Below are 23,431 nucleotides of genomic sequence, written 5' to 3' on the forward strand. Positions count from 1 at the left end.
TCCGAGCTAAGCCTTATCACGGCCATCATTGCTTAATGTGAATGATAAGATCAAATCAAGCTGTGCGGTTTGGACAACGTTAAAGTAACAAATGAACTGTGAAAAATTGAAGTTGATATCATTTGGCTGGGAGGATTTTTTCAAACCTCATTCAGTGCTAACCTCAATAATTCAAGGATTTAGTCATGAGGAGAATGGCTCACTGTGAGGATGAAACCCCACAAATGGGACATAAATTGTTCTTCACACTTTCTTGCTTGTTTGATTTGATCTCTAGTGTTGTGTTGACGTGTGCTTGTGGATCACTTACAGTGGACCATGAGGTTGAGTTTTGCTGATAGATCTTTATCAAAGTTGTCAAAGTCCGTGCCTTTGCATAGGTATTCACCAGAGTCTGTGCGTTTGACCGATTTCAGTGTCAAAAGGCCACCTTCACCTTTGATGTCTTTGTTCTGAAAAAGAACATATACATTACTCTTAGTTGGAGAAAGTGGCATAGATGATTTGATTATTGTGAGGGCAACACTTGAATGCAAATTACAACCAACAGAAAAATAGCATTGTTTCTTATTTACATACATCTTTACTGAAATCAAACAAGGGCTGAGGGTTTCCATCAGTCTCACACTTCATCTCAACTTTATCACCCTCTTTGATTGGGGGAGTGTTGAGTAAGGTGAAAGTTGTTTTCTCAGGGGGATCTGCAGGGACAAGAAAAAACGAGGAAAATATAAAAATTTCTTCTGAGGTTGGAGTGACTGTATGCGTTTCTATAGGCAAGAGAGAGTTCTTATCTTTGCCTCAAAGAAAAGAAAAGAAAAGATTCCCAGACACTACCTTTTTAATACATCGTTGTTTTTCTTTAGCCTTAAAATACATTTCTTCTGCTGTCAGAATGATAAAATCCTTCCTTTAACAGTGTAGGTCTTTGAGTTTTTGGGTTTGGGGTTCAAGATTTACATGTGGGAATTCATTCACTGACAAAGCATACTATGATGCCCAATATATATTGTTAAAATGTTAAAAAAAAATTTCAATGAAGAAAAACTAAACTGTTTCACACAACTCATTAACGAGTCCGGCTGAAGATAAAACATCCCACTGATTCTTTTGATCCATGATAAAAAGATCAAGAGTGATAAAAGGACGTGGGATTACGGAAGTGCTTTTTGCATCTCAATCGGATTATATACATTTTTTTTATTGGTGAGACTTTTTCTGAGAGCAGAAGACAGTGTCTTGAATTTTGAATGTTTGGAATTGTAGCAGAAGTTCCCCAAATTTGACACAACTTGTTCTAATAAAACAAGTTAAAATGACTTCAAGCAACAAATTAGGGTTAAAAAATCTGCTACATAACAAGAGCAGGAAAAACAAGAATGTGACTTTTCACAAGTAAATTATTACTGTCAGGTAAAAAAGGAGAACTTATTGAAACATTTTAGGACGATCTGAGGGAGTTTACGCTCAATAGTGAATGTTTATGGAAGTCAAAGGTAGCATTAGACTTTGCAATATTTCCAGGCGATATAAACATTCCGATTGATTACTGAAGATTCTAAAAGATCTCCTTTCACTCACAGTTCAGGTTGATGTTGATGGTGCCAGAACTCTTCGTCTCTGTGGTGTTTTGTAGAGTGCTGTATTCCACTTTGCAGAAGAACACAGAGTCCTTATCCTCTTTTTTGGGCCTCATGTACAGGATGCTCTGAACAGTGAAAAGACCTGAAGACTCCTTCACGACTGAGGGAACCATGTAGGTTTCTGAAGAAAAATAAATACAAATATTTAAACAGACACTTGAATAATCTCAGTTTGTGGTCTACTCTCCAGGCGGCTCATACCCTTGAACTTGTCTTTAACTTCTGGAATGGGCTGATCGTTTTTGAACCAGATGAGTCTTGGCTGGGGAAGGGCGTTCTTTGTAACACAGGTACCAATCTGATGAGGGATAAATATATAACAAATGCAAACAATATGAGGGGAAGGTGCCATTTTTAGTTTTAAAATAAGGACAGCACACAAACCTCTGAGCTGCTGGTGCTTGTAACTGAAATGGCCTGAGAAGTTGGCTTTTTGAGTTCTGGGGTCTCTGGAGTATCTGAGAAAAACAAGATGACATTTAGAGCTCCAAGATTTAATGAAATGATTATTTAAATTATTTTAAAAACAAGCATCATTTCTTCTCAACCCTTTGCAATTCAGCATGCCTCTGCTGCCCAGGCTGATTGACTTCTCGCTGTAAATAACAGACTTCATAGTATTCCACCGTGACCTGGTTAATATGAGCTGATAAGGGTCAAACTACAAAAACACTCCCACTTCCCTCTCCTTGCCTTACACGCACAGGCCCAGGTGGAAGTTTACCCTCTGGTGTCTCTGCTTTATTCCCAGGCTCACCTCTGCAAGGTCATCTTATCACCGTCTGCAGCTGCCCAAAATGTATCAAATAAACAGTAGATGTGTTTTTCTTTCTGTGTCCCTTTTTTCAGGTCTCTGTCCTCAAGTCTGAACCTTGTCTTTTGTTGCACAGCACAAACAGTTTCTTTCAATAAATCATGCTCTCCAAAAAGCCCTTCAGATGGAGCTCTATAGGGGCCCAAAACAAAGACACTGCCCGTTTGTGAGATAGCTTGGAGCTCCAATTTGAAGAGCCATCGTCTGGTCAATGACACTCTAAGCAGTGTTTGGGCCAAGAGGGGGAAGACTGGTGCAGAAAATTCCTTTTTCCTTTTAAGCATCGCTTTTAAAACTATAGTGAAAAGGCTTTCTGTTTTCCTACATCCTATTCCTACATGCCACTACAGTATATTTGTAATAACAAAGACTTGTAAAATGCATTTATTAAACAGAAAATCTAGTCTAACAAATTTTTTATTTTGCAGCTTTTGGATTAAACAACACTGAAAATGTTTGTACCTTTATTTTTTTTACTGTGAGTTTTAACTCATGACACACGTTTAAGGGTTTGACAATCGAGCCATCCCCTTAAATGTGTGTAAGGAAAGTTGATGGATGTCAGCACAGAACTGTTTAACGCTATTGTTCAATACTGACTAGCCTGCTCACAATAAATAGCTGATTTTATGAGCTCTGTTTAAGCATTCAAGCTTATAAGAGCGCAAATGTCATCAGATCCAATGCCTATCCTGAAGTTGTTGTTGTTTCTAACGCCTATCCTGAAGTAAAGATGATAAAAAAATATATATTTTTTTTTACATAGAATCCACCCATATTTAGAGGGACCAGGATCACTTCTTAATGCAAATGAGTCTCAATCATTTTGGTTGAATTGCAGTGGGGAGGGCATAAGAAAGCTGCTCCGGCAGCCATCAGCACCACATAGATCACTCTGGACTTCTATTTAAGAGAGAAATATCAGACATGACAAGTGTAATTGAACTATTTATCAATTATGTCAAAAGTGATTAATTGTGGGTAATTGACCTCTAGAGAACCAGTTAAAAGGATTGGCTGACCTTTAATATTGCAGGTAACACATGAGATGAACGGTTTAGTGTGCTCTGGTTTTAGATTTGCAGATGTTACACCCGTTTGGTGTGATGTCTGTGCATGCATGACCGCAATCCAATCAGCAACATGTTTGGCAAAGGTTCGTGTGAGTACTTAGACCTCACTAATTAAAGAAGTCTCAACATTTAACTGCAGTATAGGCAGACAATCAAATCCCAAATTTCTTATAAAAATTGAAAGAAAAGTTGCATATGTTGTCTTTGTCAAGGCAACCCTTCAATCAAAAAAAGCATCAGCATATGGGAATAGGCTTACGGAAGACTTTAAGGAGAGTGGGGGCATCCTTGTACCCATCAGGGCCAGCAGTGACCTCGCACCAGTAAGTGAGCTCGTCAAATGGTTCAACCTTGGTGATGGTCAAGCTCAAATCAGCTCCCATAGTGGCCCGTCCTTTTAGAATCAAAGCATCATCACTTTTTATTTCCTCCCCTGATTTATATGCAAGGCGCCTTCTGGATCCTTCATAATCCTGAAAGAAGGGAAGGAAAAACAAACGTTACAAAATAAGGTCGAAAAATCTTGCGGTGATGATAAATTGGTTTCTAAAAAGAATGTTCTAATCTGAGGATACCGTAGAAATTGGAGATAACTTACAACAGTCCATGCAACCACTATACTGTTTGCCTTTGTTCCAGTGTATTTGCAGGGCAGGGTTGCTGTTCCATCTTTGACCACATTCACTTGAGGAGACACTGTCACCGTCACAGCTCCACTGCAAACTACAAAAGAAAAAACACAGCAGGCAGCGAAATAAGATGAGGGGTCATTGATACATATTCTGAAATTAAGACACCACACAATAATGCTGTGAAAGGTTTCATGAAAAGATGTACAAAAAATGTTTTACAATCTCTTCAGAGTTTGAGTTTATTTACACAGTAAACATCATTAAAAAAGTAAAACTTGATGCAATTTTATAAAAACTATAACTGGATCACTGTTGTGTTATGATTACAAAAACAAAATAAAAAAAGAATTAATTAACTTTCAACATAATCACTAAACTGTAGCTCCTAAACAGAGCTTGTCCGTGTCTTCATAGTCACAGCCTGCATTGCTGTTAACACCCGGAGGATTCAGTGTGCAGTGAGAACCATGTGGTGGCTGTGATGCTTCGTTTCAGCACTGAAGAATGCCCTTTCCTGCTCTGCCTAGGGGCAATTTGCTCTCATCACTCCTCACAAACACATCAGCGACAGGAGCCCACAATGAGGGAAACACACACAGACACAGTTGTAGTACACTCATTCATCCCCGCATTGTTTGTCGCCTGCAAACACACAACACTGCAAACAGACACACAGATGTCCAGTTCCAGAAACAACAACTGCAGCAGGATCCGCAGCAGAGGGTCGGGCTGCAAGTGTAAACAGGCACAAACATGACATCTGTTGGAGAATTGTACAATTTCTGTTTTGGTGGAATGCATCTATCGCAGATCTTGGTCTTGGCTTGTCCCTGGAGGGCAATGTTGATGCTGAATTTATGTCAGCCCAATGAATGTAAGGCTGCTGCTCTGAACAGAGATAAAATAAAAATAAAAAAGCATGGATCGTCTGCTCTTAATGGAGGATTACAGTGTTGAAAACTGTCATACTGAGTCAAGCAGTCTATAAAAAGACGTGCACATGGAATGGCAATAATGTTTGCACCACTCTTCAGGATAAAAGCTTAATAGTAAGTTTATAGTGTCTGTAAGTAGTAAATAAAGGTTACTTGTACACTATCAACACCTGTAGTCTTCTGTGTAACAAGTTGTCATTTTAGGCTTTTAAAAATCATAAAAATGCACCTGAATGTCTTCTTTTCACTTTGCAGAACCAGTGCAACTTCAAGTCTCATGGGAGCTTTTCGAACTTAGACTTATGCACACGGGTCAGATAATATCTGACTTCAACTATTAGATTCTGCAAGGTAAAAATGAAGCCGGAAGTGGGAAGGGAACATTGACTTTAGGTTATTCTGCTTAGTTCAACAACTTTCTGAAAATGGACAGAAAGTAGTTTGAAGCTCTATACCTCACACAGAAATAAAGCTGGAAACATCAAATCAGTATTTGACATCGGGCTGTAATTACGTCTAATGTGTTTTGAATATTTATAATAGTGTAAAATCTAACTTTGTGTATCCTGCCTCCAGCCGGCTATTGAGAAACTCCGTTTTTGAACAAAAGTTGGGGTCTTAGTTGTGGAACCCTCGTTTGTTCAATGATATGCATTTGGAAAGACATCAGGAACGAAACTGCGTCTGCTTTTCTACAGATGACTTCCTGTGTAAATTTTGTAGAAATGTATCCGATTTCCTCATAGCAAAAACAGACATCTAAATAACTTCTACAGGAGGTACTCAAAATGGCCAAATCCAAATTATGCAGGAGCCCCAGTGGAAACCTGAAGGCTCCAGAACCTGACACTTTTAGTGTTCTCCATTCAACAGAGACATCAGGATGCATCTTGTGTCCCACATTTCAATGCAACCAAGGGACAGAACGGATCCTGCTCTAGCAGAGAGAACAGAGACACAGTCCAACTTTTCAAAACTCGCTATATCGAGCTCTCTGTTTTTCCAAAACTTGACTACATCACAAATAGGACTTAAAGGAAAATATGCAAGAGAGAGAGGACAAAAGCTTTGCTGCAGCTAATGAATCAAAACTAAGTCAAAAATGAGATGTAAGTGCTGTCAGTCTACAGTGATGCTAATGTCAGGGGGTAAATGATCTAATTAAACAACAAAGCATCATGGCAATAAGAGGGGTTAAAATCTAGACAAACAACTATTTTACTTTATAAACTGTAAATAAATATAACAATGAAAAGTGAGTACAAAGTAAGGTAGAAATATATCTAAAACTAAAAGGAAAAAAAAATGTCTCACTTATAAAACTGCATATTCCCACATATTTTGTATACTAACATAAATTAATCATACCATCAATTTCTCGACTACAAAATCTATAGCTGAATAATTTATTTGTTGTGAAATGCTGCCAAGAGTGGGGAGGAAGGACTTGTGGGAATTCCAGCTTTTTGACAGGCTAGTTTTAATAACCAGACGGAGCAACGCAGACGGGGAAGATGAAAGAGGACTTGCTGAAAACGTCTAAAGAGAGATGAGAGGAGCTGAGCGATGGCCACCTTGTTATCAGGATACAGTGAAGAAGAGGAGGGGGGCAGAGGATGGAGGGGAAGACGGGGCGTACTGTATATCTGACAGAGATAAGAGCTGTCAAAAAACACACTGCGGCTCCTCTGTGTTGTTAGTGAAATACATTCCACCCGCAAATCACATGAGGGTCAAAGGTCAAAGATGTCATCCTTATATCAGAAGATTCATTTTTTTGCTTCTGGTTATATTTCTTTCCTTCTTTCCTTTTATTTTGTTTTTAATTCTAGCTTCTTGGGTTTTTTTTTTTTAATCTATCAGCTTAGTGGTTCTCAATGCGGCTCATGTTTCGGCATTTTCACAAGGGATGTAGCAAAAATGGATAACTAAAATACCCAGTTTCTATGCCAACAGGATACGTGGCATGCGCTAGTTAGCGATATCACCTCCAACCAGGAAAGTCCCTGAATCTCGCCTGGGGCTTTTCTGTGTGCAGTTGCATGTTCTCCCCCTGCATCCGAGAAAGATTTTTGTGAGCTCCCCAACTTCTTCCTGAAAGTCCATTCATTATGCATGTTAGGTCATTACTGAGTCCAATTTTTTTTTTAGCAAGTGAGAGGCACACTTTACAAAGTGGGTTCTGTCATTTGTCTCGGTTTGGCCATGCTAGGCACTGTCGAGAGGGTAACACACCTCTTACTTGATGATGGCTGGGATTAACTCCAGTACCCCCCCCCCCCCCCCCCCCCTCCGTGTAAACCCAAAACAGGACAGAGAGGATAGAAAATGGATAAATGCCAAAACAAGCCAGGAAACATGTCCAAAAATTTGTGGGTGAATCAAGTGGTTCATTTTTTAAACAGCACTTAGGCTTGAAGTGTCCCGTTGAGGGGTGCATTGCAAAAACACACAGTCACCCACGCAACATTAATTTGAGCGACATTTTCTGGCACCAATACAGAGCTCCGTCCTTTAGCTCTTCTATATACTAAAACTTGATTTCTTCCGCTGATTTTTTAAATGTTATGCAATGAGGTTCATGCTATAGTAACAACTGTCTTGCATGGGGCACGCAGGTGGCCCACACTAAATTTTAAGGTTGTAGACCGCTCGGTAAGCCCAAAGTGCCAAAATGTTAATGTACATTTTTCATTTTTGACATCAAGTGTAGAACTATGTTTATTATTTGAGGATGAAAATCCATCAAAAATCCCATTTTTGAAGTCACTCACTGCTAGGTTTTCCATTTATTAGTCTTTTATTTTAGACAGAACACAAAAGGCATGACTCAGTTAAAATCCTACAATGCAAAGTTAAATCTAGCTTACAGTGTTTGTTCTGTCATCTCTAGCTAAAAAATAGACATGTTGCCATCCAGTGTTTGTTTGTATTTTCATTTTAAACTACCATGCACAAGCATGAACATCAGAGTTCATGGAGTGGCTCTACATAGGCTAAATGCAAAACAATTGATGTCTATGACTAAAAAAAACTTGGAATAGTTTCAAACAATATCATATTCACAGTATTCATTTTAAATCGTTTTAAGTTTAAATGATTGTTTTGGCTGTATTGCTCAGATTTAGCCACATAATGTAAAGTTTAATTCACTTTCCGGGGAAACTTCAATTTACATTTAAATTGTAATCCTTGAATACAGGCTTAAATTAGTTTAAATCACCTTTTTTTGTCCATTATAGAGTCATGACAGTAGGCTTATACTGTATGTGTTAAGAGCGTCTGTGTGTGTTTGTGTAACTGACACTGATGGTGGCAGGGTGGTATTGATGTGACAACAGGTAATCTTATCTTTGAAAATATTAATCAACAGTCTGTAACGCTTGCAGCTACCTTTCCCATAGAAATGTATCAACGTCCATTCTTTGTTCCAGTCTCGCCTCGCCCGTCCCTTTCAATGTCATTCACAATATGTTCAGTCTAGAGTGATCAATCAAGCCCCTGCTCTGGGTTTTTACCCACAAGGCAGCTGGACAGACAGAGACAGGCAATTAAAGCATAATCAGGGAGTCCTCTGTTCAATCTGAGCCCAGAGCAGCATGTGGGCTGGAGTGTTTGTGTGTTTAGAGACACAGGCTGTCGGCTGTCACTGTGTCTGTGAGGTTGAGAGCGTACAAGAAAAAAAAAAAAAAAGGAGAGTTTTGGGGGTTGCTGGGGTTCATAGAGGGAGGGACTGGCTGCTTGGGGGTCTTGTTAGCTGGTGCAGGCAAGATAATCGGATTTAGCCAAATAGAGGGAAAGTGTGTGTGAGGTGGTGTGAGATGGGGTGTGTGACTTGTTACAGGGACAGATGGGAACAAGACGGTCAGCGTATGACTTGAACACACCCTAATAAACACACATAACCCCTAACACATACAGATGCTCTTACAGTACATCTATAATGCATGGAATATTTATGAGCAGCCCAGCCTTCATAAAAAGCAACTGTGCGTAGAAAAAGAAAGGATCCAGGGTCTGCAGTCAAAGCAGAGGCTGAGTGGAGCAGAACCAGTCCCACACCTACTGAAAAGTTAATGTGAAATCAACTTTAATACCCTCTGTCTTGCTGTTTCTTGGGCTCCTCTCAGTGTCTGCCTTTCTCTTCTTCCTCACATACTGAGATGCACACAGAAGAGGTTGCTTTTCATTATGAAAGATGCCAGCTGGATCCTTTTTCCCTGGTTTTGCTTGAATTTCTGTTCTAGACATCAAACCCACACAAATTTTCAACCTTTCTCCGTTTTATAGTTTTTTCCAGAAGTGTTTTTATTTTATTTGCTCTGCAGTAATTATATACCCAGCAAAGCACACTAAGGATTTAAGACAGAAGCAATCAAATAAAATAAACAAAATATGGACAAGAAACAACTTGAGATGTGATTGCTAACCTCACTATCATCACAATACAAATACAATTCTCTGTGCTGCTAACACAGACCGCTCATGTTATTTTCTGCAAACTACATCAGTTGGATGAAACGTGAGGAGTGAGATAAGTGTTTCAGACTTTTTAGGTAAACAATCGCAATAAACCAGAGAAACATTACACCAAAACTTTCTGCCACAGATCTGTGAGGTCAGAGAAGGTCAACATAGTACCAAAGTCAGGAAAGGGTAAAGCACAGCAGTGAACCTGTGTGTTGTCTCAATTTGTATGTGGTCCAAAACTCCCAACAGGATTAGTGAGTTTAACTGTTGGCAAAGCAAACAGTCCCAACGCATAAGATACTCAAAGTAATGAACTGAGTCACCTTCAGTATGAGGTCATGGAAAAAAAGACCGCACAGTAACTTAGATTTCCTTTTACTGATTTTCGCTTTCAATTGCACTTGCACCTGATTGGTTGAAGTTGTGTGTGCTGTTTGCTCATGGAAAAAATTGATTTCAAGGATATTAGCCAATTTAAAAAGAAGGACTACTATTTACACACTGACATAAAGGTCTACTATCCCAACAAAAGGAATGTGTATGGCTTACAGGATTTATTATTTTTGAGCCAGGTCGGTGTTCAAGAATCCCATATAACACTGATCCTTTCCTGCTGAGGTGAAGACAGTTTAATTGATTTGGAAGCTTCCTTTGTCCAGTGGGATTGAATTTGGCACAGAAACTTTATGTAGCTTAAAAATTTTGCCAACAAAGAGTCGAACAGAAGAAAATGAAAAACTAGAAAGACAGAAAACTTTAAATCGAATACTAATTTGTGCCTAAATGAAAACAAACCAACACTCACAGTACAAAATGTCACATTGGCATAAAATGCAGCAACTGGAATTATTGTAATTTTAGTCGCTCCGGAGAATAAATAGTAGCAGCCAAAAAATGCACGATCTAGAAAAAAAAAAAATTCTATATAAGATGCACTTTTGGGAGAAATGTATGTAACAAAATATGGGAAAAAGAACAGACATTTAATCTTAAAAGGCAAATTTGATAGATATTAATAAGCTGAATATTTGCACTACTTTAATACATTGATGCTTATTTAGCTTCATGAAACATAGGACAAATCTTGAATATAAGCGCAACGTATGAGAAATTATTTTAACTAGCAATATGAACATTCTAACAAGTCAACTAAACTCTTTATATAATTACAAATCCCTAAATTTGTTGAATTCTTCATTCTCAATTCCACTAAACTCGGCGTAAGACTGAGCGGCGCTTCTTCTTCTGCGTTACTGTCAGAAGCAAACACTGATGCTAACAACTGGTCGTTGCTATAATTTTGTCAAAAATCACATTTAATTTGCAACCCCAGCTGAACTACGCATAAAACAGCAACCTATACTTTTAAAAAAAATATGGTAGTTCACATAGTATCATTGTACTTCATCATTATCTAAGCCTCTATTTCTTCACTTTGTTTTAAGTATTTTAGCCTTCTTAATATGGTTAAATCATACCATATCATAATGGTATCTTAAATACCATTATGAATACTAAATTAGGGAAATATTATAATCTGGTTAAGTCAGTCAGTTTGTTTTTGGGATGGGTGACAATCCAGACGAAAAGAAGAACTTTTGTAATCAATTTGCTTTTCTCCTTCAAGCTTAGTTGGTGAAAATATGATGAAAAGTAGCTAGGGTATATAAAATAAAACATCTGTGTATGTCAGATGTTATTGTGTGTGTGCGTTTTAGAGCCTGCTGGGTCACACTACCAATGTCTGGGTGGGGCCTCGTAAGGCCTGGGGTCCATCAACGCCTGAGTGATGAGACAAGAACAGGTGCAGCACAGCAACAGCAGCTGCTGCAAACCCACACACCCCAGACTCACATCCCACACACCAACAATGAATGTAACAGAGAGAGGGGCAGCGCAGGGAGACCTGGTGGGACCCCCAAAGTAATAACCGACATGCTGAGCACATAATGGAGAAGTTTAAAAAGCAAAAAGACAAAAACAACAGAAGTCAGTTAAGAGAAAAGGCGACAGGCCATTCATTCATAAGTTGACTACCTCCTTAGAAATTAATATTGGTAAGCACAGCAATACTGAATCTTTGCAAATAATAGATGCTGCAGGGTTTGTCAGCTCCATGCAAGGCTTTGACCTTTGAAAGGGGTCAAGTCTGACATATTTGGCACAAACTAACTATTGCTCTTCTAGGTGGGACAACTAAACAAGGTAAACATTTACATTTAAAAAATGAAAATCCCTCTTGATGATTTGAAAATGTTTTTAAAATGTTTCACATCAAAGTTTTGTGATTTGTCTTCATTTATTTAGAAAATGTATCTTGATACAAAAGCTATACAAAAATGTTTAACATCAGTTATGATCTCAAAAAGTAAAAACGCCAAAATCTCTCGTTCTATATTTTAAAAACAAAGTTGAGCATGCCTGGGCAAGCAAATCAATTAATTTTTGCGATATATTTGTGGAAAAGTAACAACAAATTTAAATTTCCTATACACCCATGGGCTGACGACATGAGCATGATTTCCAAGTAGAAGATAATTACTTAGAGTTAAGCCAATAAAGCCCTTAAAAGAAGATCCTAATGAAGTTTTCCAACTTCACATTCCTGTATATTTGTTTAATCTGCTTTACAAATTCTACTTTAGGAAGGAATGAACTGCCAGGAGGGATAACTCAGCATTTCATAAACCCTAATGAAAACATGAACCACCAGTTAAATGCCAGAAATAAATTCCCAGAAAAACCTAATTTAATGATATTTGCTTGATAAGCTACAAATCAATGTTTTAAAGTCGCAGTCTGCTTCATGTCTGTCTCAGTATTATAAACCTGATGAGACATTTGCCTTTTAAAAGTATTGAGACTCATAACTCTGAAGGCAGTAGAGTTTTATTGTGCTTTAAAGATGATATCTGAGCCTCTAAAAGGAGTCAAGCACAATTACATGTTTAGTCTTCTTTTTTCATTACTTAGTGAGGCTGGACGCCCTCATTTCTAATAGATTTCCTGTATTTTATGAGGGCTATGTGTCATATCCGTGTGTCTTTGGGATCAGGGACCCTGATTACAGGCAAGATAGATGGATCCTGCACGCTCTGATGCCACAAGCCGTACACCTCCACAATTACAGGATAAAAACCAGCTTGCCTGTCTCCCTGTCTGGACTTGTACTGATGTACCACCTAAGTAGAAATAAAAATTCACACCTGGGACCTGTAGCAGCACACATACAGCTTAAGATCATCAAAGTCTAGGATGGAAATTTGATCTGTTTGTCATAAATGAAGACCAAAATCACCACTTATTTTAATTATGCTCTCATATAAGCAAAAAAACAAACAGCAGAATTTATTGTATATAATAAAGAGGGCTGTACCATTTTTGGAACATTCTGGTTTTTAGTTTCATTTGTCTTAGTTTAATTAGGCTAAAATTTTTTGCTTTTACACAACCCCTTTTTTAAATTTCTTTCATCTTTTCTGTTTGATGTGCAAAACACACTTTCAGTGGCACTAAAGGGATTAGCACTTAAAACATGTTCCATTTTATGTTGATTCATTGGTTGATTTTCATTTAGGACAAGCGAGGAGACGTGGAGGACAAAGTAACAGGGAGGAGACGGGTAAATTGGTTCGGAAGGATCTGATGTTCCCATGAACTCGACATTGACACAGCATGGCTGACACAAACACAAGCCTGTCAACCTGCACTTTCTTCCATGGTCGTAAAACCTTTCATTTCTCACATCTGTGGACCTGAAATGAAAGTTATAAAACGGTAAGTCACTGTAAAGGTCACTTTTACACAGCCACTACATACACTTTGCGCATTTTTTTCATGTATAAAGTTTTGGTCTTTTGTGATTCATTTGTGATATACGTAATTCATAAGTGTTTCTTGTGTTCATCATTCGGTGATGTGCGCAGATGTTCATCGAGGATTATGGCCAGCGAGTCTTTGTGTGAATTTGGTTTTGAGCTGTTCAATATTTTTGGTCTTTTGAGTTTTATACAGTTTATGCGTATTTTATGTAGTCTATACAAAAATATTACACAAATCTTACGCAATTGTGCATTCATTTTACGAGATGCATATGCAAATTTGTGGTTTTCCACAAATATGTCCATGTGGTGCTAATGTGATACATTTGTGATACATCTGTAAAAAATTTCACATAAAGACCACAACTTTTCTCCCTTTTTGCACATATATTCATGTATGACGAATTCTCATCCATGCAATATGTGCATAATGCAAGTAGTGGCGTTGTGACATGGCCTTAAGGTTGGATGACTCCCTAACATTCTAGTCTCACTAAACTATCCATGTGGATCACAGTAGCCTGCAGTACATCTACACACTCACAGGAACACATTTGTGACATGTGCAATAAGAGCATTTGTCTTTGTGTTTACTTGCATGACAATAGTGGTTTGGACTATGTTAGTATTGAGCAGCCTTCTCCAGAAGTCCATATCGTGGCAGAATTTGTAAGAGATGTGCCCAAAGGCCCTTGCAAAATTAACACATTTGTCAGGTAGTAGACTAACTAAGCCTTACATGCTTTTTGTTGCCAGTTGATGTAGTTCAGTTCTGTCATGGTTCAGGGGTTGTCCTGTCCCTCCCTGGTTTTAGTTTCTTTGAGTTCTAGCTTTTGTCTTGTTTTTTAATAACCATAAACATAAATCTGTTAAGTTTTCTCCAAGACTACCTACCACTAGGGCTGCACGATATAAGGAAAACTCGCGATATGCGATATTTAAGATTAATATTGCGATAACGGTATAATTTGCTGTATTTAAACAAATAACAAAATAAACTAAAGCATCATTCCCATTTAATTGCAACAGTTTAAAAATTATACTCCAAATGACCCTCGTTGACATAGGAGACAAACATCTAACATAATAGCCCTCCATCCGATTGGTCAACAAGGTGAAGGCGTCCATCCGATTGGTCAAATGCCTAAAGGGATTTATTTGATTCGTTAAATGCTTCAAGCTGCCATTAGGTTGTATTAACACATTTAAGGTTTACGATTTATTGCGATTTTCACTCTCTTTTGCGATATGCATATTGCAGAGCTGGATATTGCTATAACGATAAATTTGCGGTATATTGTGCAGGCCTACCTACCACACTTCCAAATTTGAGAACAGAACCTTTCTCTTTATGGGTTTTAAGGCAAACCGTGTTTCTGACTGCTCAGGTAACAGAACCAGAACCAATAGGATGCATTAAGGCTTTCACGCCCAACAAGTTTCCTTAAATCCTCAATCTTGGATTTATAAAAGGTAAGTGGCCTCTCCCCGTTTTTGCAATAAAAAATTGTTTTCAAGGAGATTAAATTGTCCGAACAGCGTGATCCATCTTTCCCCGTCTCATATCATGCTGAGCACTTTGACATTGATGTCAGTTAAAGGTGAGCGCTTAGAGATTAAGCCTCAGAGAGGAGATCGTGTCCAGGTCAGTATCTGCCGGGTTGGTCTGTAGGGCAAAGGGGTAACATCACACTATGTAGCTCTGCACCACATAAATCACAGCTGTTCTGCAGAGCGTGTTGTTTCCTCTGAGGGCAGTTTAGTACCTCAAGACAAACAATGTGAAGAGGGCTACAAGGTCGGCTCCTCACTCTCTTTTGTTCGCGAAGAGATTCCCCCTCGTCAGTCTTGCTGCCCAGGCAACCGGGTGAGGAGTCAATCCCATTCTAACAACAGAGTTTGGAGCTGTGCGCTCAATAACAAGGCTTGCATCTGGTAGAGTGGATGTGTTTGTCATCTTTGGACATGAGCATGTCAGTTTCAGGAGCCGAAGGAAGGTGAGATTGATGGAAATGGGAAACAATGAAATTCAAACAAGTACAAGCTTGAATGTATTCGTGCTGAGGTTTTGGTTTCTGCAAGCATTGTAGAAACGTTTCTCAAAGTCCTACTCTGATCATCTTTTGAGCTAGTTTACTGGACATTATAAAATTAGAAAAAAGCTACAAGAACATTCTAAAATCACCAAAAACACTAATCTAATCAGAGTGGGTCTTTAATATATTTCACAACTAATAAACCAAACACTCTCCCCCCATTAGAAGCAGCTGAATACAGCTCATCACTCATACAGAATATCTACGTCACTTATTGGGATAATATCGTTTAGTTGACCCAATCTGCTGCATTATATCTTCCTCCATTAGCAAGGAGTTAGCATGACAAAAGCCAGTGCTCTGCTTCCATTAGAGTTCACATTTGAGTGAACCAAAAAAAAAGGGAATTCAGCAGTGAAGTACATACAGGACTGGATGAAAATATCAAGTAGAATTTCATTACTTTTTAAATCAAAGGGCACAAAACAGAGAGGGTCCCCAATTACAAGAGTGTGTCAGCTCCTGCCTGCCTTTCATTTTTGGAAGGAACTCAATTTAGTGAAAGATGGAGGGAAGAAGAAGAGTGAGTGTGTGCCTGTGCGTCATGATCGATGGAGAGGGCCCAATCAGTGGATGTCACTAAAAGAGCAGAGATGAGAAAAGGTGTTAATATTTAATGTTACGGGGGTCCCTGAATCAGGCCTCTTCGCTCTCTGCCTCTCACCCCAGGCACTCCAATTAACATACTTTGTCCTCTCTCTCCCTCTTTCTCACTCACCCCTCCCTCCTTAAAACACGGCCCTTGGCAAAAAGAAACTTCGAAATAGGACGAGCAAAAAGAGGAAAGAACGGAGGGATTGGTGGAAAAATGAGCAAGAGAGTTTGAAGTAGATGGTATTGAGCAGTGTGATACAAAGTTTGGACAAGAACAAGTTTAGGAAGCAAGAAGGTCCCAGAGGACAGCAGAAGAAAAAGGAGAAAGAGAAAAATGAAATGAGTGGAGGAGAGGTTCCCCTGTGTGTTTTCAATTCCGCACTGCCTCTATCCATTTATCAAGGTAAATGACTTGCTTTAATGGGCCACAATGATATGCAGTGTTTGGCACAGGCAATCTGCTTGCATATGCTGCTGCTAATCTTGCTGGCGTCCATAATGGCGTGTTCTAATGAGGTGCATTCAGTGATAGGAGAGGCAGAAAACACTCTAAATTGCCCACAGGACCCCAAAAATGAGGAGGCAGCAGTGGAAAGATGATGGACGAAGAGATTGATAATCAAGCAAATAAACTACTTCATTTTTGTTCAGATATTTTGAGAAAACTGGAGCAATCTTATTGATTTAGTCATCACAAACACTTTGGTAAACTCAGATGAGTCCCAAAAGATATGCAGTGCTTTAGGGAAAACAATCTGTCCAAACCATATATTGCATCTAGGTGGTCTATTTATAAAGACTGGGTCATTAAATGGTTCCTTTTTTTAATATTCCAATGGGTCATACATTTGTTTCTGCTGTGTCCTTAGGTCACACATTTTTGGATGGATAGATAGTCTAACATTTCACACCAGGCATCAATAAAGTATCTATCTATCTATCTATCTATCTATCTATCTATCTATCTATCTATCTATCTATCTATCTATCTATCTATCTATCTATCTATCTATCTATCTATCTATCTATCTATCTATCTAATTGATTTATTGAACACCATTTTCTGCACCGTTATAAAAGATAAGGTGAACTGATTAACCCATCAAGTTCTTCCTGTCTTCCCCCAACTGATAACAGGTTACATTTAGACCATTCAGACAGAATTATGGAAACATTGTTAAGTTTTGATTCAATTAAATAAATTGAATAATTGAACTTATAATACCTGTTTTGTACAGGATAACTGTCCAATGTGATTGGAGTTTGCCCATAATCTAAACACAGCAACAGGCCCAGTGAAGGAAAGCTGCAAGTATGCAGACTCAGACTCTGTGTCCTCTGAGAATAACTAAGGTGGTGAAGTCTGACAAAGGTCTACAGAACAGAGAATGCGACCAGCTCATCTGATACTTCTGCTAAGAAAATGACCTGAATTCAACTAACATGTATGATAAGAACACAAACACTGACCAACCTAATACCAAACATTAGCAGGTCAAAGGCCATTACAGCACATATTACACTATTATTGTTTAAGATCCTGTTTCCTTCAGCACATTTCACTTTACCCTGTTTTGTGTTTTGGATTTTCCTGACTTTCGACTACCTGAGAGGTTGGGCCATTACTACTTTCCTCTGTTTGAACTTCACGTCTGAGGTCTGAATTTGGATCTCATTATTTTTAATTTCCACTAATGACAATGCGTTTTCATTTGCCTATATTTCCTAATAATCGATATAAAGTTAATATTTGCCGCTAAAACAACAAATAGGCTCTAATTATAAGCATTAACTTCTGAGCACTTTTGTCTTCCCTTCACTAACACCACCAGTTTGGGTTTCTGCCATCTTCATAGATTTGACATTAGTGGTTGGTCTTATGTTACTTCAGATGTACAAGAAAATCCAAAGTTGCATATTCCATAATTTAAGAAAGACATTCTTTTTTTAATGTTTTTTGTTGTTGTTGTTGCTTTATTTCCATGCTATTTCAATGGGTTTAACTGTGTTTGTTTTTGTATTCTACAGAAGCTCTGCATACAAACTACACATTCCAAATACCAGATCTGGCTCCAAACCACTGTCAGAGAGGACACTAAGAGCGCAGCTGACTCCAAATAAAGAAGGGGGAGAGGTATTAAGACAACAGCTAATCTTGCTAAAAGGGTTAGGACAAAGTGCTGCCGCCTCTACTGTCTCTCTCATTTCCCCTCTCCATCTATCCTCGAGTCAATTCATTCAGTAAGTCGTTTCCTAGCATGCTGGGCAGATGCAGATAAATACACTGCGCAAAATAGCTGTTTAGTCCATTTAGAGGAATAAAACCCAGGGCAAATTACTCAGCACAGGCCTTGTGTATGTGTGTATTTGAAAACACAATAGGGTATAGTAAGCTGGGCCTGGCTCTAAAGAGGAAGTAAGATTTTAGATAAATAAAATAAAGGAAAGGTGAAGGCAGGCCAACATATGTATCAGTGGGTCTCACATTTCTGCTAAACATAAACCCATAGAGGACTGCAGGATATCTCCCCACATCACGTCTATTTTAATACTGATGACTCCGAGGTTGAAGTCTCTCAGATTCTGCATTCAGTGCCCCACTGTTACATCCGTAGCAGCCAAAAACCATATCTAAAGACCTCAACATCTCACATGTTTTCCTTTCCTGTCACCCTTTTCCGCCATTAATTCAATGCTGAATGGTAGCACCAGCATGTTTTGTTGACCTGGAAAGAGTCTATGCCTGTGTGGACAGGTTTCACACAAACACTGTTTGAGGTGAGGCAAACACAGCTTGGGGCTATGAGTAAATAACACCTAGATGATGTTGCTTCTTCTTGGCTGTTTTGCTCAATGTGGTTTCTCTTGCACCTGATGGAAGGGAGGCTTTGGGGAAAAATGAAGCAACAAAGTGCAATTTTATTTTTATTCTTATAATAGGTTGAATGTGTTTGTCATCTCACTGAAGCGTTATTAAAATGGAGCTTTATTGGTATCTCACTGCAGCTGCCTGGTGATAACTGTCAACCTCGGTAATCAAATTAGACAAATCAATCTTCGTTTGATTACAGTTGAACAGAATAAAGGCGCAAAATAATTAATTAAAAATAAAAATAAAAAATCAACAGAAAAAGGGGTTTTAAAAACAATGCAGATTTTTACAAACATGTCTCCTGTCTCTGGATTTATTGGGATCCGAGACCTCAACTAAGCTGGAACTGATTCTCATTTTCAAATAATATTTTCAATTCTTTTTAGTGCCACCGTAATTTAAAAATGAGGTTTTCTGGTTGATATATATTTTTCACAAACCTTTTTTTTTTTTTTACTCCAATAGAATTGCTCTGTGTGCATTCTCTTTATTTGTTGCTTCCCCCTGTCCTCGTCTCTTCCTTACCCTGGCCTGTCTTTCACTCCGTATCTGTAGGAGTGCTGAGTCGCAGTCTACCCATCTCATTTAGAAACAGCTCTCCTCTCACGTCTAATGAGGCTTCATTTTGGCAGAAGAGGGGAGAAAAGCCAGAGAGGAACACCATTTCCACTACTTCAGGTGACAGTAGCTCCCTCTTGAGTTCCTCTTCTAAAACCCACACGGGATCGTGTTAGGGAACTGGAATAGGGAGAAAATGGTGGAACAAATGGATATCCACTCTCACTATTAGCTTCCATTATCTGAAAGCATCATTTCATAACGAGAGACTAACAAGCAGCTGTGTATGTGGCTGTGCCTGTGCTGCTGGTGCCATTGTGCGCCCCGGTTGAGCCAGGATACACAAATCTGGTGTGGACAGCTCAGAAACTAGAGAGAATTACCCATCTTTGTGCCCAAGCTGAAATGCGAGAATGCTTCCTGAATAAAGGGGGTTTTATAGGGGGCTGACGGTGCTCCTCGGGGGGGATAGTCATTGGGGCATGACAAGCCAGCACCGCTGTAATGAGATAACAGGCCGCTGGTGTACGCCTTGATTCATTGCTCCTTTCTTCACACCCCTTATCCCTGTGCTGTTTTCTTATCCATCCATTGCTCCATTTAAAACAGGCCATCGTGCTCAGCTGGCTGGTAAAGCCTGTGTGTGAGGGGCAGATAGAGGGATGCAGAAGAAGGGGTAAACCCACTGGTAGGGAGATTGGGTGAAGGGAAAAGCCAAGGGCACGGGAGTGTGGAAATGAGAGCCTGAGGAGGAACACGCCTCTTTGTGAGTGTGTTTCTGGAAATACACTCAAACACATGATAAGAGCTTGGCTATCGTCAAGACAAGCAAAGGGAGGAGGAGCAGTCAGGAGACAGAGGAGGCTGTATACCAGACAGAGTGGGTAAAGCCTACCGCCACTCCTCAGCCGTCAGGAAATTACTGTTGCACCTGCCCACCAATCTTTCCGTCCCTCTAATTCCATCCCATACAAACAGACTTTTATAATGCTGTTGACAGTGGCAACACTCACTGGGGGGTTGAGAGATACTGGAAATCCCAACTAAACACTAAACTCCTTCTTTGTTTGCTAGGAGTGCATGATTTCCAAGATTCCCGTCTTGCCACTATAGTGCAGATTGATGGCTACTGCTGACCTCCTCGTGTTACTATCTACTAAGCTTTTCCGTTACTTTGTACTCCACCAATAATTCATTCTCAAAGTCAGCTTTTTTTTATCAAATTTGGACAGATTTACCACTGTGATAAGAGGCCAACCAAGGCTGTTTTCAATGGCTGGCTGGCTTATCAACTCTTGGTCTCCCAAGAACGTATAAACCTGGGATTTAAAAGGGTCTGTCTCGCCTTAAATCTGTACTCTCCTGACCGGCTTACCTCACACACTGCAGACTGCACAAACGCATAAAAAACACACACATTTAAAACCTTTTGATGCCCCTACATTCAGCGCATGTCCCCCCTTTCCAACCTATTATAGCGGATTAACTTAGAACGCTTGGATGAACTTCAGTAAGTGCGGGGTACCAAGTCACACCTCAACACACACAATCTCTGGCTGGCAGGCAGATACGGTCACAAGCCCGCTGGCACAGACATCCAAAGCCTTCTGGTCTGTGGTGAGACCCAAACAAGCATGCGCTCAGACATGCATGTTCACTGACAAACATGGAAGCAAACTCCCATCCAACAACAGCGAAAAAGGTGCAGAATCCAAACCAAAGCTTGCATTAATCCCTTGATCCCTCAGAGATAGAATAATTCAGAGTTAATTACTATTCTCCACCATTGTGGTCTTTATTATGTTTGATTTATAAATCCACTTAAGTCCTTTTTTCTTCCATAAGGCAACTGCCGTCTACTGTAGATCGTGTTTTGTCTCCTCTTTCATATTTGCTTTACCTCCTTTGTGTCTTGGCAGTCATCTGCTCTTTGAGTGAAATGGGAAGCAAATATGGCCATGAGCCCTCACTCTGTCTCAGTTTCTCCATTCTAACACACATGTAGAGGGTCTTGGCAGCAGCAAACAGAGACTTTGGCTTTGAGGTGGTATCTTTTTGGTAGGATACTGGAACCATAGAGAGTTTAATTAGAGTGGAGAGGCCCAGCACGGCTGGTTGACTGGCTGGTAGGCATTGCTGGGAACTAGATAGACCCACTAACCACCACTACATAGAGAGACGTTAGCCACAAGCATGAATAGAATGCAAACAAAAGTCGGTTATACAAACAGTAGCATGATGTTATTTTTATGCAGGTGAGACTTTCAAACATCATTTATCTTCAGACCGATACCCACAGTATGTCTCTGCAGATGACTCATTAAAAAAACAAAGTCCTCCAGTTATTTAAAGTTAGAAGCATCCCACGTCATTGCTCACAAGAGGCTGTATTATCTTTGTCAAATTCTTTACGTGCCATTTATTTACATCGTGGAATAACAAAAAATGCACTTTCGACTAGTTGTCTCTATTTTTTGCCACAGCACTTCCAGGAGAGACTAGCAGATAAGATGGAGATGAGGAAATAGTGCAGGTCTTGCTCATTCTCATACAGCAAGGTGACGAAAGAAGACGGCAAAAAAAAAAAAATTACACACCCAACCGGCATATTTCAAATATCACCCAGCATATGGTCGAGGCAAGTGCACATACTGTAACTGGTATACAAATCATGAATTATACACCCACATCTTCATGCAAACTCAAGGGAGAATAAAGCTGAAAACACACCAAAAATACACATTTTTCTTAGCCAACACAGTCCTGTGTGAAGCTTCCAGCATTTCTGGCTAATCTGCACCATGAAAGCACACCTGTGTTCTTCTTTTCTCTATTACCTCAACAACAATGCAAAGGGGGTTTAAAAGTAGGACACAACAGGAGTTACACAAACCATTTTCAAAAGTATAGATCCTCTCCTTTACTTGCCTTTTTTTTCATCTACTTGTCTCATCTTGATTTATTTTAGTAAGACAAATAATGTAATTTAAAAAAACAATAGAGAAACAATGATTTACTTTTGCTCCAGGGGGGCTTGTTAGTAACCATGACAGACATAGAGGTCACTGTCATAGCTAGACAGGCATTATTGGTAAAACTTGGATGTACTGAGACTTTTTTTTTGACATTTTCTTTTTTTATTCAGGGGGCAGGGGCAGGCCAGAGACTGGAATATTGCAAGCCAGGGGGTGAATAACTAAAGCAGCGGGTAGAAAGGCTCTGGCTAGGTAGGTCACATTATTATTGATTGCCAGACATTATGTGGACAACGCAGGAGTCCACAGAGACCGTCAAATAAATTGTGGCTTGACATCAAAGTCAAACTGCTGACACCGAGCCTGCGGGGGACAGAGGGTACCCAGGGCTGGATTAGAGGTGGATACACTCAGGCACGTTCAGACACAAAAATAAACAGGCAACAAACGGAGCACTGTCCACTAGTTACCCGATTAAAGGACGGTTGTAAAGGCAGGGCTTGAAAATGGAAATGGTAGTGTTGACTAAGGGGGAAATGTTAACCATGACTAATTTCAGTTTCATGCTGTAAATTTTATGAAGCATAAATTTAACACTCTTCAAAATGAAAACCGAACAATATCTTATTCATTTATACAAATCAAGGCTCATCAGAGACTTGAAAAAGATTCATTATTCCATTCCTAATAAAATTCCAATCTGCCACCCAGAACATTTTTCTGATTCCTTAATTTTTCATTTAATAATTATTCATAGCTTTGTAGATTAAAAGGGAGGGAAAAAAACAAATGAAATAATTAGGCAAATGAAGCCAAGATTTAAACACGCAACAATTAACTTGATGAATCGATTTGAAGGTTTGTGTGAGTGGTGAGTCTGCAAGCCGCACAGATAATATATCTGACATGCGAGCATGGGAGATAACCGCATGTCAAGGCCACACCAGT

General features: G+C 39.3%; 1 protein-coding gene across 3 annotated transcripts in view; it reads right to left on the bottom strand.

Moving 5' to 3' along the window:
- LOC101168071 (basal cell adhesion molecule) overlaps nucleotides 1–23,431 on the bottom strand; it is a 49,639-nt gene that overhangs the window by 9,921 nt on the left and 16,287 nt on the right. For all 3 annotated transcript variants that reach the window (XM_023964001.1, XM_023964003.1, XM_023964002.1), the window contains exons 2-8: nucleotides 4,129–4,253; nucleotides 3,790–4,003; nucleotides 2,028–2,101; nucleotides 1,845–1,941; nucleotides 1,582–1,764; nucleotides 580–701; nucleotides 311–452 (exon numbers count right to left, since the gene is read on the bottom strand). In XM_023964001.1, the coding sequence (XP_023819769.1) occupies nucleotides 311–452; nucleotides 580–701; nucleotides 1,582–1,764; nucleotides 1,845–1,941; nucleotides 2,028–2,101; nucleotides 3,790–4,003; nucleotides 4,129–4,253 (957 nt within the window). The remainder of the gene's footprint in view (nucleotides 1–310; nucleotides 453–579; nucleotides 702–1,581; nucleotides 1,765–1,844; nucleotides 1,942–2,027; nucleotides 2,102–3,789; nucleotides 4,004–4,128; nucleotides 4,254–23,431) is intronic.

This window comes from Oryzias latipes, chromosome 16 (genome assembly GCF_002234675.1).
Source record: "Oryzias latipes chromosome 16, ASM223467v1".
In the NCBI taxonomy this organism is placed as follows: domain Eukaryota; kingdom Metazoa; phylum Chordata; class Actinopteri; order Beloniformes; family Adrianichthyidae; genus Oryzias; species Oryzias latipes.